Here is a 12,919-nt window from a genome sequence, read left to right as displayed (position 1 = left end):
ATCAATGTGGCCAGAGAGACCATTTGCACCCCAGGGCTCAGTGCAAAATGAAAACTAGAGACCCATAGCCGGGTGGTGGCACACCCCTTTAATCCTGGCACTCACCAAGGCAAGGTGTCTTTAATCCCAGTACTCAGGATGCAGCAGAAGCAGGCATGATCTCTGTGAGTTCAAAGCCAGCCTGGTCTACATAAGGAGTCCCAGACATAATGAAACCCTTTTTAAAGACTATATAAAAATTGGGAACTCTCCTTCAGAAACGATTAGGACTTTCAGAACTTTGTTCATTGTCTTTATCTTTATCATCATCATCATCATCATCATCATCATCATCATCATCTTGGTTTTCTCTGTGTAGCTCTAGCTGTCCCAAAGTCTGTCTGTAGATCAGGTAGGCCTCAAACTCAGAGATCCACTTGCATCTGCCTCCAGAGTGCTGAGATTAAAAGTGTGCACCAACACACCCTGCTTTTTTATCATCGTTAATCTAATCTCTCCATCACTGAGTTGAAGTGGCAAGTTCTAGTATGTTATGTCAAATGATGTTTCTCTGGGATACGCAGGTCAAGGATGTCTTGCTAAAGCAGACAGGTGAAAGAATATTTTCCTGAAGTAGACACAAGTGAAGGGATGTTTTCCTATAGTGGACATGCAAAAGGACCCGTGATGAAGGAATATAAATATAACCCACGGACAGTGGGAGACGAGCCCTGAGCCTTGGTCTGGTTTGCTCTGCCTTGTTATTCTTCGCTAGTGTATTGGTTCCCCTTACATTGCGGTGTTGAGTTCTACTTGTGGTGATGCCCCCGCCATTGAGAGAAGCTCAACCCCTTGCTGCTTCAGAGGCCTGGGTTGGCAAGCCTAGCAGTTTCTTCAGGATTGAACTGTAACTGCTGGTTCGTGTGTGGTGTCTGCCTTCTGAGAGGGCTGGACTACAGCTGCTGATTTGTATTTGGTGTTTGTTATGGGACTGAACTGCTGACAAAGAATATTGAGCTCACCCCCAAAGAACTAATCCTGAACTTGCCCCTACCACAATAACGTTTCTCTTCCACTGCCTCTGCTGGGTGGTGGGCAAGAGGAGAGCTTGAACCACTACTAAAAATAGGCTGCAAAAATTGATGCCTACGCCAGGCGGTGGTGGCGCACGCCTTTAATCCCAGCACTTGGGAGGCAGAGGCAGGCGGATTTCTGAGTTTGAGGCCAGCCTGGTCTACAGAGTGAGTTCCAGGACAGCCTGGGCTACACAGAGAAACCCTGTCTCAAAAAAACCAAAAAAAAAAAAAAAAAAAAAAAAAAAATTGATGCCTACATTGAGTGATATCCTAATCCTTAATTTTCAGAGTGTCAGGTACCCCAGGCTAACCCCCAATTCCTATGCAGCAGAGGATGATCTTGAGTTTCTACCTCCTGAGGGCTAGGATCATAGGCAGAGACCACCATGACCGGTTTCCCTGTATTTATTTGGAGATAGGGTCCCCTTGTACAGTCCAGGCTAGTCTTCATCTTGGGATCCTCCTGCCTCAGCCTCTTAAGCATCCAGGGTGTGGAAATGTCTTCATGAGGACTTTACACAATGGGACAATGAAGAATTAGGCCTTGTTTTGCCTTTAACACATGTGACCCCGAAGTCCAGGTTGCTGTCTAACAGAGATGGGAGGGATGAGGCTGGCCTAAGGGGCGGGACCAGAGCAAACAGGGCCTCCTGGACTGTGTGTGGGGGGGTCGGCTTCCCCTTGGCAACACTGGGGACCCATACATAGGGGAGAGAGAGGGCTAGGTTCCCACCCTGCCTGGCATATACCAGCATTTGCACACGCACACACACAGTCACCTGCACCTGAGCATAACTCTGCAAGTGTGCAGGCTGAGTAGTCACACCTGCTCTGCCTGACTCCACGTGTCTCCATTTCTCCTGTGGCGCCTTGGTGACCACATGCCAACAGGTTAGTCTCCTAACCTCACTCCTTCCCTTCCTTTCTTGTCTACCAGCGTTCTCAGACTTCTGTCCCTCGAATTTCCTATCTCAACATGTACTGAGTAAAGGCCAAGGGCTTCTCTGGGAACAAAGACTCTTGTCTGGAAGCCTGACACTGGGAAGGGTAAGGCCAGCATAAGCTACATGGTGAGTTCCAGGCTAGCCAGAGCTACATGAAGAGACCCTGTCCCAACTACCCACACACATCAAAAAAGGAGTCCAGTTTGGTGTGCTGATGCACATTTTCAATCCCACTCTGAGGAAGCAGATGCAGGTAGACTCCTGTGAGTTCCAAGCCAGCCTGGGCAACATGAGAGAGGGATTCCGTGGGGGAAAGTTGGAGATGAGGCTCAGTGGTAGAGCCCCTGCCTAGAATCCCCCAGTGAGGGGCTGGGGGTGTGGCTCAGTGGTAGAGCCCCTGCCTAGAATCCCCCAGTGAGGGGCTGGGGGCGTGGCTCAGTGGTAGAGCCCCTGCCTAGAATCCCCCAGTGAGGAGCTGGGGGCGTGGCTCAGTGGTAGAGCCCCTGTCTAGAATCCCCCAGTGAGGGGCTGGGGGCGTGGCTCAGTGGTAGAGCCCCTGCCTAGAATCCCCCAGTGAGGGGCTGAGGGCGTGGCTCAGTGGTAGAGCCCATACCTAATATGGGAAACTCTGAATTTGGTCCCTGCTCCTTAAAGGGGTAGGAAAGCAAAGTTCTGGCATATCCTGGTGCAGTAAGTGCTTTGGGGGAGAAACCAACAGGAAACCAGTACTAGAATCTCCTGGATTCCTCATCTTCTTCCTTTCCCTTCTGCAACAGATGGGGGTGAAGCTACAGGGGATAGGTTGACTCTGAATTCCTAGATTCAAGGGATCCTCCTGCCTCAGCCTTCCTAGTGGCTAGAAGTACAGGTGTGCATATGCATACCCCCTGACAAGCCACAATCCTGTTGTATGTATGTACATACACATGTAGAGACAGGGTCTCATTCCGTATCTCAGGCTGGCCTGGAACTCACTTTGTAGACCAGCTTGGCCTCAAACTGCCTCCCAAATGCTGAGATTAAAAGTGTGCACCGCCATGGCTGGGCAGCCAAGGCGCTTTATTTAAGTGAGGTAATCAGACGTTTTTGAGTTAAAGACTTGAAAGAAGCGAGGAGGAGGAGCCACAGGGCTATGAGGTAGGGAGAGGGTAACCAAGCAGAAGGAGCCCAAGGCCTGTGGCGGAGGCAGGATGGCTCTAGAGCAGGTGTTCTGGTGCAAGCGGCACGGAGGCTGAGAGTTGGGAGGAGATGAGGTCTCAGGACAGATGGCCAGGGTGCCGGGGATGATGGAAAGGCTTCTGGCTTTTTCTAACAGGGAGCTGGGAGCCTAGGATGACATCTCAGTGGAGATGGGGCACATAGGGTCTGTTCATACCACCTACTGAATGGCCTTTCTTCCTGCTGCCCACACGGGAACTTACCCATCTTCTTACATCACCCCCTCACGACATTTAAAGAGGTGCTGGGGGGGGGTATAGGGTCATGAATTTGTGGGACCTCGGAAGGCAACACACTACACAAGCCATCTCAGGCTGGCGGCTCTCTGTCCACTCCACTCAGCCACGCCCTCCACCTCTTCCTTCCTATGCCCCCCTTTTCTCCTCTCAAACAGTTCCAACATAGCCATCGTCCCCAGTCCTCCCCGCTTCCCCGAACACTGAGTCATGGGTTACAAGGAACTGGGGGCGTGGAGACTGATGCCGATCCATGCTGGCACAGCCTCACCCCAGGCCCTGCCTCACTCACCTGTAGTTCCTGAAACAACAATTCAGCAAGGACACGATGGCAGAGTCGGGTCACGCGGTCCAGGGCGATGGCTGAAGCTTCCCGGGCTGGTTCACTTTCAGGGGGCCCCACCCTGGCCAGTCGCTCAGCCAGAGACCTGTGAGGACCAACAGGCTCAGATTCAGGGTCTTCTAAAACCTGAACACCTGTGCTGGGACCAGCTGGGCCTGGGGTCGCAGATCTGTGATCCCAGTTACAGAAGAAGCTGAGGCAGGAGGATGCAAAGTTCAAGGTCAGCCTGGGATCCAGGGTGACTTAAGACTAGCTTGAGCAGGGTTGGAGAGATGCCTCAGTGGTTAAGAGGACCCAGGTTTGGTTTCCAGCACCCACGTGGCAGATCACAAGCATCCGTAACTCCAGTTCCATGGAATCCCATGTCTTCTTCCAGCCACTGAGAGGACTGTACTCACATGCACATATGTGAACACAAGCACACACATGCATTTGCACATGTGCACATACAGACATGCATACAGATATACACGTGAGCATAGACACATACACACACTCATGTACATGTGCATACACACATGCATTTACACACACATGCAAACACACACATACACACGTGTGCATACACACATACATCCACACACATGTGCATACACACACTCATGCACACACATACACAAATATACACACACACATACACATGCACACATACACACGTGTGCATACACACATACATCCACACACACATGTGCATACACACACTCATGCACACACATACACATGCACAAATACACACACATACACACATGTGCATACACACATACATCCACACACAGACATGCAAACACACACATGTAAACACACACACACAAGGACTAAAATAAATCTTTTCCTTAAAGACAGAAAGAGACTAAAGGTCCATCCAATCTGAGGTTAAAACCCTTGCCTACCCTGTTATGGCTTGTATTGGATTGCCATCAGTGGGGAAGCTGAAAAGAAACAGTACATATATGTACACAGGAAACTATTTAATTACATGTGCTGCGGGAGAGAATTCTGATTGCCTGTGTGAGAACTCTAAGAAACCAAGACAAGAGTCTTGTGACCACAGTGTCTTTTAAAAACAAACCACAGAATTGTCCTGGATTGTGATTTTGTGCCCCTCCCAGGTACAGTGGATTGATGTGAATTCACCTCGTATTTTTCACAACTGGCCATTGATATTCGTTTCTATGCATCTATGGAAAAACATGTTTTGACCACGTGTGTGGCCTGTCTGTCAAATGCAGTTTGTCCTTGGGATTGGACTCTTTATTCGTGTGACTGCTCTTAGCCCTCAGAATGGAAATCGCCTGAGGCTCTGAATGAAGTTGGCCATTGTGTGACCCTTCAGTCTGCCTCACTGATCCCCCATTCTCCCAGGCCAACTGTCTCCAGATATTTCTTCACAAGGTTTCTCTGGGTAGCCCTGGCTGGTCCAGCACTTGCTCTGTAGATCTGCCTGCCTCTGCCTACTGAGTGCTGGGATTAAAGGTGTGTGCCACCACAACCAGCTATACTTATGGTTTTTAGTGCATTGGTAAGTGTACGTATCTGTCAGAGTATATGTGGGTAATACTAACGATATTGATTTCTTCCAAATGGGCCAGAATGGGTAAAGAGGCTTCTCACCAGCTGCCATCATCATCTTTATCACCACCACCATCATCATCACTACCACCATCATCATCATCACCACCACCATCATCATCACCATCATCACCACCATCACCACCACCACCACCACCACCATCAGCAGCAGCACCATCACCACCACCACCATCATCATCACCACCACCACCATCATCACCACCATCACCACCACCATCATCACCACCATCATCATCACCATCACCACCACCAACATCATCATCACCACCACCATCACCACCACCACCATCATCATCACCACCATCACCACCACCACCACCATCATCACCACCACCATCACCACCACCACCACCATCAGCAGCAGCAGCACCATCACCACCACCACCATCATCATCACCACCACTACCATCATCACCACCATCACCACCACCATCATCACCACCATCATCATCACCATCACCACCACCACCATCATCATCACCACCACCATCACCACCACCACCATCATCATCACCACCACCATCACCACCACCACCACCATCATCACCACCACCATCACCACAACCACCACCATCATCATCACCACCACCATCATCACCACCACTATCATCACCATCATTTATAGGGTGTGTCTGCCATAGCGCATGTGTGAAGGCCAGAGGACATCTTTTTTTTTTTTTTTTTTTTTTTTTTTGGTTTTTTGAGACAGGGTTTCTCTGTGTAGTCCTGGCTGTCCTGGAACTCACTCTGTAGACCAGGCTGGACTCAAACTCAGAAATCCGCCTGCCTCTGCCTCCCAAGTGCTGGGATTAAAGGCGTGCGCCATCACCGCCTGGCGGCCAGAGGACATCTTGAGATAGTCAGTTCTCTCCTTCCACCATTCGGGTCCCAGGGACAGAAGTCTGGATTATCAGTTTCAGCTGCAAGTGACTTTCCCCACTAAGAATCCATCTCATTGCTGGGCAGTGGTGGTGCACGCCTTTAATCCCAGCACTTGGGAGGCAGAGGCAGGTGGATTTCTGAGTTCGAGGCCAGCCTGGTCTACAGAGTGAGTTCCAGGACAGCCAGGGCTACACAGAGAAACCCTGTCTCGAAAAACAAAAAAACAAACAAAAAAATTTATACAATATATAACGTGTGTGTGTGTGTGTGTGTGTTTCTTTGTGTGTTTCTTTGCATGCATATGTATGTGGGGGCCAGATGGGATCTTCAGGTGTCTTCTTCAATTGCTTAAAAAATTTGTTTGTGTATGGGTGTTTTGCCTGCATGTATATCCATGTTCACCTTTGTGTCTTGTGCCTTTGGGGGCCAGAAGAAGGCATCAGATTCCTTGGATCTGGAAGCCTGGGATTGTGGGTACTAGGAATTGAACCTTGGTCCCTTGGTAAAACAGCTGAGTGATCTCTCCAGCCCCATCCTATCATTTGAGAGAAGAATTTCTGGACTCTGCACTGGCATTACAGATGTGTGTCCCTATGCCCGGCTTTTACAATGGCTGCTGAGGATCCACACTCAGGGCTTCATGAGCGATATCGGCATCATTCTTCGAGCACAGCTTCTACATCTCTCCAATTCTAACCATCAATATTCTCCTTAAATGGATGAGCGCCACAATCTGGGCAGTCACGGGATGCCCCAAGGTCCCCCCAGATAGCATGCCTCTAAAGCTATACGCATGCTCCCTCTCAAGCTCAACGACCCCCACCCAGGGACCTCCCTCAGTTCGGCTATCAGCCAAGACCTCCACACACTGTCCCCATGGATGTTCTCACCTCAGGGGGGGCCCGCAGTTGACCATCGAGATAGTCCTGCTGATGTAGGTGTCAGAGGGCAGCGCACGGATCCCTGGGTTCTCGTGAAATCGCTCCACTCGTTGCTGGAAGCTGGAAGGAGAGAGGGCAATGGGCACAGACGGTACATCCCGCTGGGCAGGGTCCCATGCCGGGCACTCAGTCTATCAGTTAAAGCAGGTCCTGCTGCCAGCGTCTCTGACCCTCCTATTCTTATTTCCAAGAACTCATCCCAAGTGCTGGGGATTGAACCCACGATTCTTACATGTTAGGCAACCCATCTAGGACTGAGCAATACCCTCAGTCCCGTAGTGAGCCATCTCTTGAGCCCCAGTATATATTTGAAATAAGTGTTTTTAAGTCACAACTCCAGCCCCTCACTAGAGGAGTCTAGTCAGGGCTCTATCACCAAGCCACGCCCCCAGCCCCTCACTGGGGGATTCTATGCAAATGTTCCAGTGCTGAGCCACGTCTCCAAGATTATTGTTGCCTTTCTGTTCTTTCTTTCCTTCTTTCTTTTTTTTTTGGTTTTTTTGAGACAGGGTTTCTCTGTGTAGCCCTGGCTGTCCTGGAACTCACTCACTCTGTAGACCAGGCTGGCCTCGGTGGGCACTGGGGTTAGACTTGAGTCCTCTGGTCCACACGCTTAGAGAGCCCTCTTGCTGCCATTTGTCCAGACTGGCTCAGTGTGACCTGATCCCGATGGCCCGCCCCCTCAGACCGTCCTCTCCCCGCAGCCCCTCACCTCTGCAGGAACTCTGCCAGCCCTCCCAGACAGCAGTAGGCCATTCTCTCCACGAACTCCTGACTGATGTGCGGTGCTCTCTCTGTATGCTCTTCTAGCAGCTGTGTGGACCAGGAGGAGGGAAGGAGACGCGTTGTGGGTCACCTTCTTCCCCTCAGGGCCTGGGCGAGCCTACCTTCATCCTCCCACCTCACAAACATCCTGGGCCAGGTTGCCGGGTCTGTAGTCCATGCTGCCCCACTGTTCCTCGTCTTCCTGCAACACTCGAAGAAGGGCTGCTCTGGTCTGAGCCTGCAACAGGGGAATGACCAGCAGAAGTCAGGCACAGGCTGAGACCTTGCCCCTCCTTTCACCGTCCTCACCTTGATGCCTCACCATGAAGTTCTGGGTTCAACCCACAAACTCCTAGGTCAAAGCAGTGCATGGGAAGAGAAGCTGATCAGACTCCCCAGCCTCCTCCTTCCCTGTCTGTGGTCTAGGATGGCAGACTAAAACCTTGCGAGTTGGTTTTTGGAGTTTCTTTCTTTTTCTTTTCTTTTTTTCTTTCTTTTTTTTTAGGGGGTGAGATATATAAGCCAGGCAGTGGTAGTGGTTACATGCTTTTAATCCCAGCATTTGGGACACAGAGGCAGGCATATTTCTGTGTTTGAAGCCAGCCTGGTCTACAGAATGAGTTCCAGGACAGCCAGGGCTGTATAGAAAAAAACCTGTCTCAACAACAACAACAACAACAACAACAACAAAGCCAAAAGCTAAAAGACTAAAAGGCTGGGGGCGTGGCTCAGTGGTAGAGCCCCTGCCTAGAATCCCCCAGTGAGGGGCTGGGGGCGTGGCTCAGTGGTAGAGCCCCTGCCTAGAATCCCCCAGTGAGGGGCTGGGGGCGTGGCTCAGTGGTAGAGCCCCTGCCTAGAATCCCCCAGTGAGGGGCTGGGGGCGTGGCTCAGTGGTAGAGCCCCTGCCTAGAATCCCCCAGTGAGGAGCTGGGGGCGTGGTTCAGTGGTAGAGCCCCTGCCTAGAATCCCCCAGTGAGGGGCTGGGGGTGTGGCTCAGTGGTAGAGCCCCTGCCTAGAATCCTCCAGTGAGGGGCTGGGGGCGTGGCTCAGTGGTAGAGTCCCTGTCTAGAATCCTCCAGTGAGGGGCTGGGGGCGTGGCTCAGTGGTAGAGTCCCTGCCTAGAATCCTTCAGTGAGGGGCTGGGGGCGTGGCTCTATAGTAGAACTCTTGGAAAAGGCCCTTTTCATTGCAGTAGTATGTGAGGGACACAAAAAGAACCAGAGGTTTGTGTATCTGATTCCCTGTTCTAGTAGAGTGTCTTCAACCCAACCAGTGAGAGTAACTTGGCAGATGTGATGCCAACAGACCCAGCATTAACTACTTGGTTTTTTTGTCTTTGTCTTTTTGAAATAGAATCCCACTGTGTAGCCCTGGCTAGTCTGGAACTTAAGTAGACCAGGCTAGATTGAACTCATCTGCTGCCCTCTGCTTCCCGGAGGCTGGGATTAAAGGTGTGCCAGCAGTCTTGGCCGTTCGTTGCCTTCTGTGCTCAGATGTGTGAGCATGTTATGTAGATGATGGGCTCCTGTGGGCATCTGGGCCTTGCCCAGAGATGCTGGGACCGGCTTTCTCTTGCTACAAGGGTTGAAAGTCTGAACTTATCAAATTTCTTTGTGTGGCAGGGTATATTGGAGCAGCGACATAAAATGTAAAAACAGCAGGCACAGTGGTGCATGCACTCATCTCAATGCTGGGGAGGCTGAGATAAGAGGGTAAGGAGTTCAAGGCCAGCCTGAGTCCTATAGTGAGACTCTGTGTCAAAAGAAAAAAGTTAAGAATAAAGAGGTAAGGGCCGGGCAGTGGTGGCGCATGCCTTTAATCCCAGCACTTGGGAGGCAGAGGCAGGTGGATTTCTGAGGCCAGCCTGGTCTACAGACTGAGTTCCAAGACAGCCAGGTACACAGAGAAACCCTGTCTCGGAAAAAAAAAACAAAACAAAACAAAAAAAGAATAAAGAGGTAAGAGAGAAAAAAGAGTGAGAAAGATGGGGAGGAAAGGGAGAAGAGAGAAAAAAAGGATAAAAGAAGGGGGAGGGAGGGAGAGGAGGACAGACAGAAGGAAGGAAGGTCCCCTATGGATTTGTGTGTCAATGGCCATTAGACAGAACTCAGGTCACCACAGGGAAAAGGAAACAGCGAGTGGGCAAGGGGCGGCCTTCCAAGCACTTGTGACCTCCCTTTTTTTACAGAGCCCCTCCCCATCCCGAGTAACCACTTTGGAGGTACCTTCACATCTGTGACACATTCATCTTCCAGACCCCGCAGAGTGCCAGCAGACAGGAGGGGCCCCAGTTCCCCGTTCTCCAAGGCAACCACGTCTACCAGGCCCAGGATCTCCCTGGGTGGGGGGAAGAGACAGAGGTCTGTGAGAGGCGGGGCTGGGCCCTGGGCCCCTCCACGCGTCCCACAGCCGCAGTGTTGGCGACCCTGGGCCACTCCCTTCCTTTCTCGGGCCAGCCTTCCTCATTTCTCAAAGGAAGTGTTTAAAATTATGTTTCCCTTGGCTCCAGCACTCTGAGTCAGATCCCCTGATGGATGGTGTCCGGGCAAGACGCAGCTGTCAAGTTGGGGCTGGCCGAGCTGCCGGGATCAGCTTCGCCAGGAGGAGGCTCCCTTCCCCCCACTGTCTCACCTGACTGGGGATGAGGGTGGGAATAGGGAGTCGGGGCTGGCGGGGGGCTTCCCAACCCAGCTCCACACTCGCCCCTTTCACGCAGGCCACACACCATCATCATCCCCTGCGTCACACCTTCCCATCACGCACCCTCGGAAGACTTTTCCTTGTGGGATCTGCCTGCTCAGAAATGCCATCTTCCTCTGATTCTTATCCCATGCCTTATCGCTTCCAGGAGCTTTCCGGATCCATATCCTGCTTCTACCTGTCATGGATAGTCTGAGACTTCACTGACAAGAATTCTAATGGCTACCAGCATTTTCCTTCCTATTCTTTTCACGACAGTGGTCTGATGTTTTTATCTTTTAAAGGGACTGTGTAGCCCAGGCTAGCCTGAAATCCACTACATAGCCCAGGCTCACTTTGAACTCATGATTCTCCTGCTTCTACAAGATTACAAATGTGTGACTATGCTGGGTTCCAGCGACCTCATTTTGTCTCGGCCCTTCATTCTCTGATGTTTGATTTGGTGTGGCTAACTTTTTTCTTCCCAAGGAGCATATAAAGCATAGCCTGGTGGGGTTATCTCCGTATCTTACCCTCCAACAACCCCCACAAGGATAGTCCATGTGGAGATTCAGAGGTTTAATAGATACCAGCCTCTAGAACTGGAGAAAGAACCCAGAGCTCTGTAACAGAAGCCAACAATGCAGAGCAGTCACGGTCACCGTGGATGAAGCCCTGTGGTACACAGAGTGAGGTAGTTCAGGGCTCCTTAGCACTAATATGCTTGGCTGAGAGGCTGTAAATCTGCTGCACGCTGCCCTTGAAGGGGACTTCTGTTCAGTTCCCAGTACTCACACTGGCAGCTCACGACTGCCTGCCAGGCCAGATTCTCAGGCTCCGACCCTCTACTTCTGGCTGCGACTGGCGTACACATGCACACAAAACACATGCACAGACACACACAGAAATAAAGAGAAAATAAATCTTAAAAAAAAAAATCTGCCTAGCCAGGTGTGATGGCACATACCTTTGATCCTGGCACTCGGGAGGCAGAGGCAGGTGATCTCTGTGAGCTCTAGGCCAGCCTGGTCTACAGAGTGAGTTTCAGGACAGCCAGGGCTACACAGAGAAACTTTGTTTCGAAAAACAAAACAGAACAAAACAAAAATCTACTTAACAGGTTTCTCTCTCTAGATACTTGGAAGGCTAAAAAGGAAAAGTTGGAAGTTTAAGGCTTGCCTGACATAGAGTGAGTTCAAAGCCATCCTGGGCTACAGACTAAGGCCCTGTCTTACGTAACATAAAATAAATAAAATGGCTGAGGTTATAGCTCAGTGCAGTCTGCTTGTTTGGTATGTGAGAACATGGAAGGCCAGAATTTAATTCCCAGAACTGAGAGAGACAGAGAGACAGAGAGAAAGAGACAAAGAGACAGACAAAGGCTTGAGCCTTTAATTCTGTGAGATCTACTTATTTAAAAACCTATTGCATGAGCTGGGCAGTGGTGGCGCATGCCTTTAATCCCAGCACTTGGGAGGCAGAGGCAGGTGGATTTCTGAGTTCGAGGCCAGCCTGGTCTACAGAGTGAGTTCCAGGACAGCCAGGGCTCCACAGAGAAACCCTGTCTCAAAAAATAAAATAAAATAAAATAAAATAAAATAAAATAAAATCTATTGCATGTACTCATGGTTAAAAGGGACAGGCATGCCATGTGCATGTGGAGATCACTAGGCACCTCTGTGATGTCTACTGTCTCCTTCCACCTTTACACGGGTGCCAGTACCAACCCAGGCTTACAGAGCAGGTGTCTTCAACCCTGAGACATCTTGTTCACCTTTTACAATTTTATTTTATTTGAGACAGGACCTTTCTTATAGCCCTGGATATCCTAGAACTCACTACATTGATCAGGCTGTCCTGAGGTCCATCTGCCTCTACCTCCCCAGTGCCTGGAATGCGGACCTGGGCCATCACACCCTGCTGCATTATGGGACTCTGATGCTCAGAAGTACTGAATCTGAAAGTCGGTGGGATGGAGTTTTACAATGCTAAAATCTTGGGCCTGGTATGGTGGAGAGCTAGTTCCAGTCATATCATGAGTAGTGCATCAGGGACCAAAAGGGTCCACAGCCCTGAGCTACTAGGAGAGCTGTGGACAATGGAGCTGAGAACTCAGCATGAGAACACATATGGTGTTCTAGGTCTGGGTCTGGAAGGACCACAGTGGGGTCCCCAAGAGGCAAAACACTGAGGCGCAGAGTGCCACTGTGTATACACAGTGTTAATGCCCGGGTCTGGGGGGATGAATGAGTAAGTGGCTCAGAGG

General features: G+C 50.6%; 1 protein-coding gene across 1 annotated transcript in view; it reads right to left on the bottom strand.

The window, feature by feature from the left end:
• Positions 1–12,919, bottom strand: part of Exoc3l2 (exocyst complex component 3 like 2) — a 32,918-nt gene that overhangs the window by 7,477 nt on the left and 12,522 nt on the right. Inside the window, exons 4-8 of the mRNA XM_034500647.2 lie at positions 10,200–10,311; positions 8,111–8,212; positions 7,922–8,022; positions 7,159–7,269; positions 3,746–3,881 (exon numbers count right to left, since the gene is read on the bottom strand). Coding sequence (XP_034356538.1) covers positions 3,746–3,881; positions 7,159–7,269; positions 7,922–8,022; positions 8,111–8,212; positions 10,200–10,311 — 562 coding nt within the window. The remainder of the gene's footprint in view (positions 1–3,745; positions 3,882–7,158; positions 7,270–7,921; positions 8,023–8,110; positions 8,213–10,199; positions 10,312–12,919) is intronic.

The sequence above is a fragment of the Arvicanthis niloticus genome, chromosome 1, assembly GCF_011762505.2.
Source record: "Arvicanthis niloticus isolate mArvNil1 chromosome 1, mArvNil1.pat.X, whole genome shotgun sequence".
NCBI classification, from domain to species: Eukaryota; Metazoa; Chordata; class Mammalia; order Rodentia; family Muridae; genus Arvicanthis; species Arvicanthis niloticus.
This window is presented reverse-complemented; position numbering and strand designations above follow the sequence as displayed.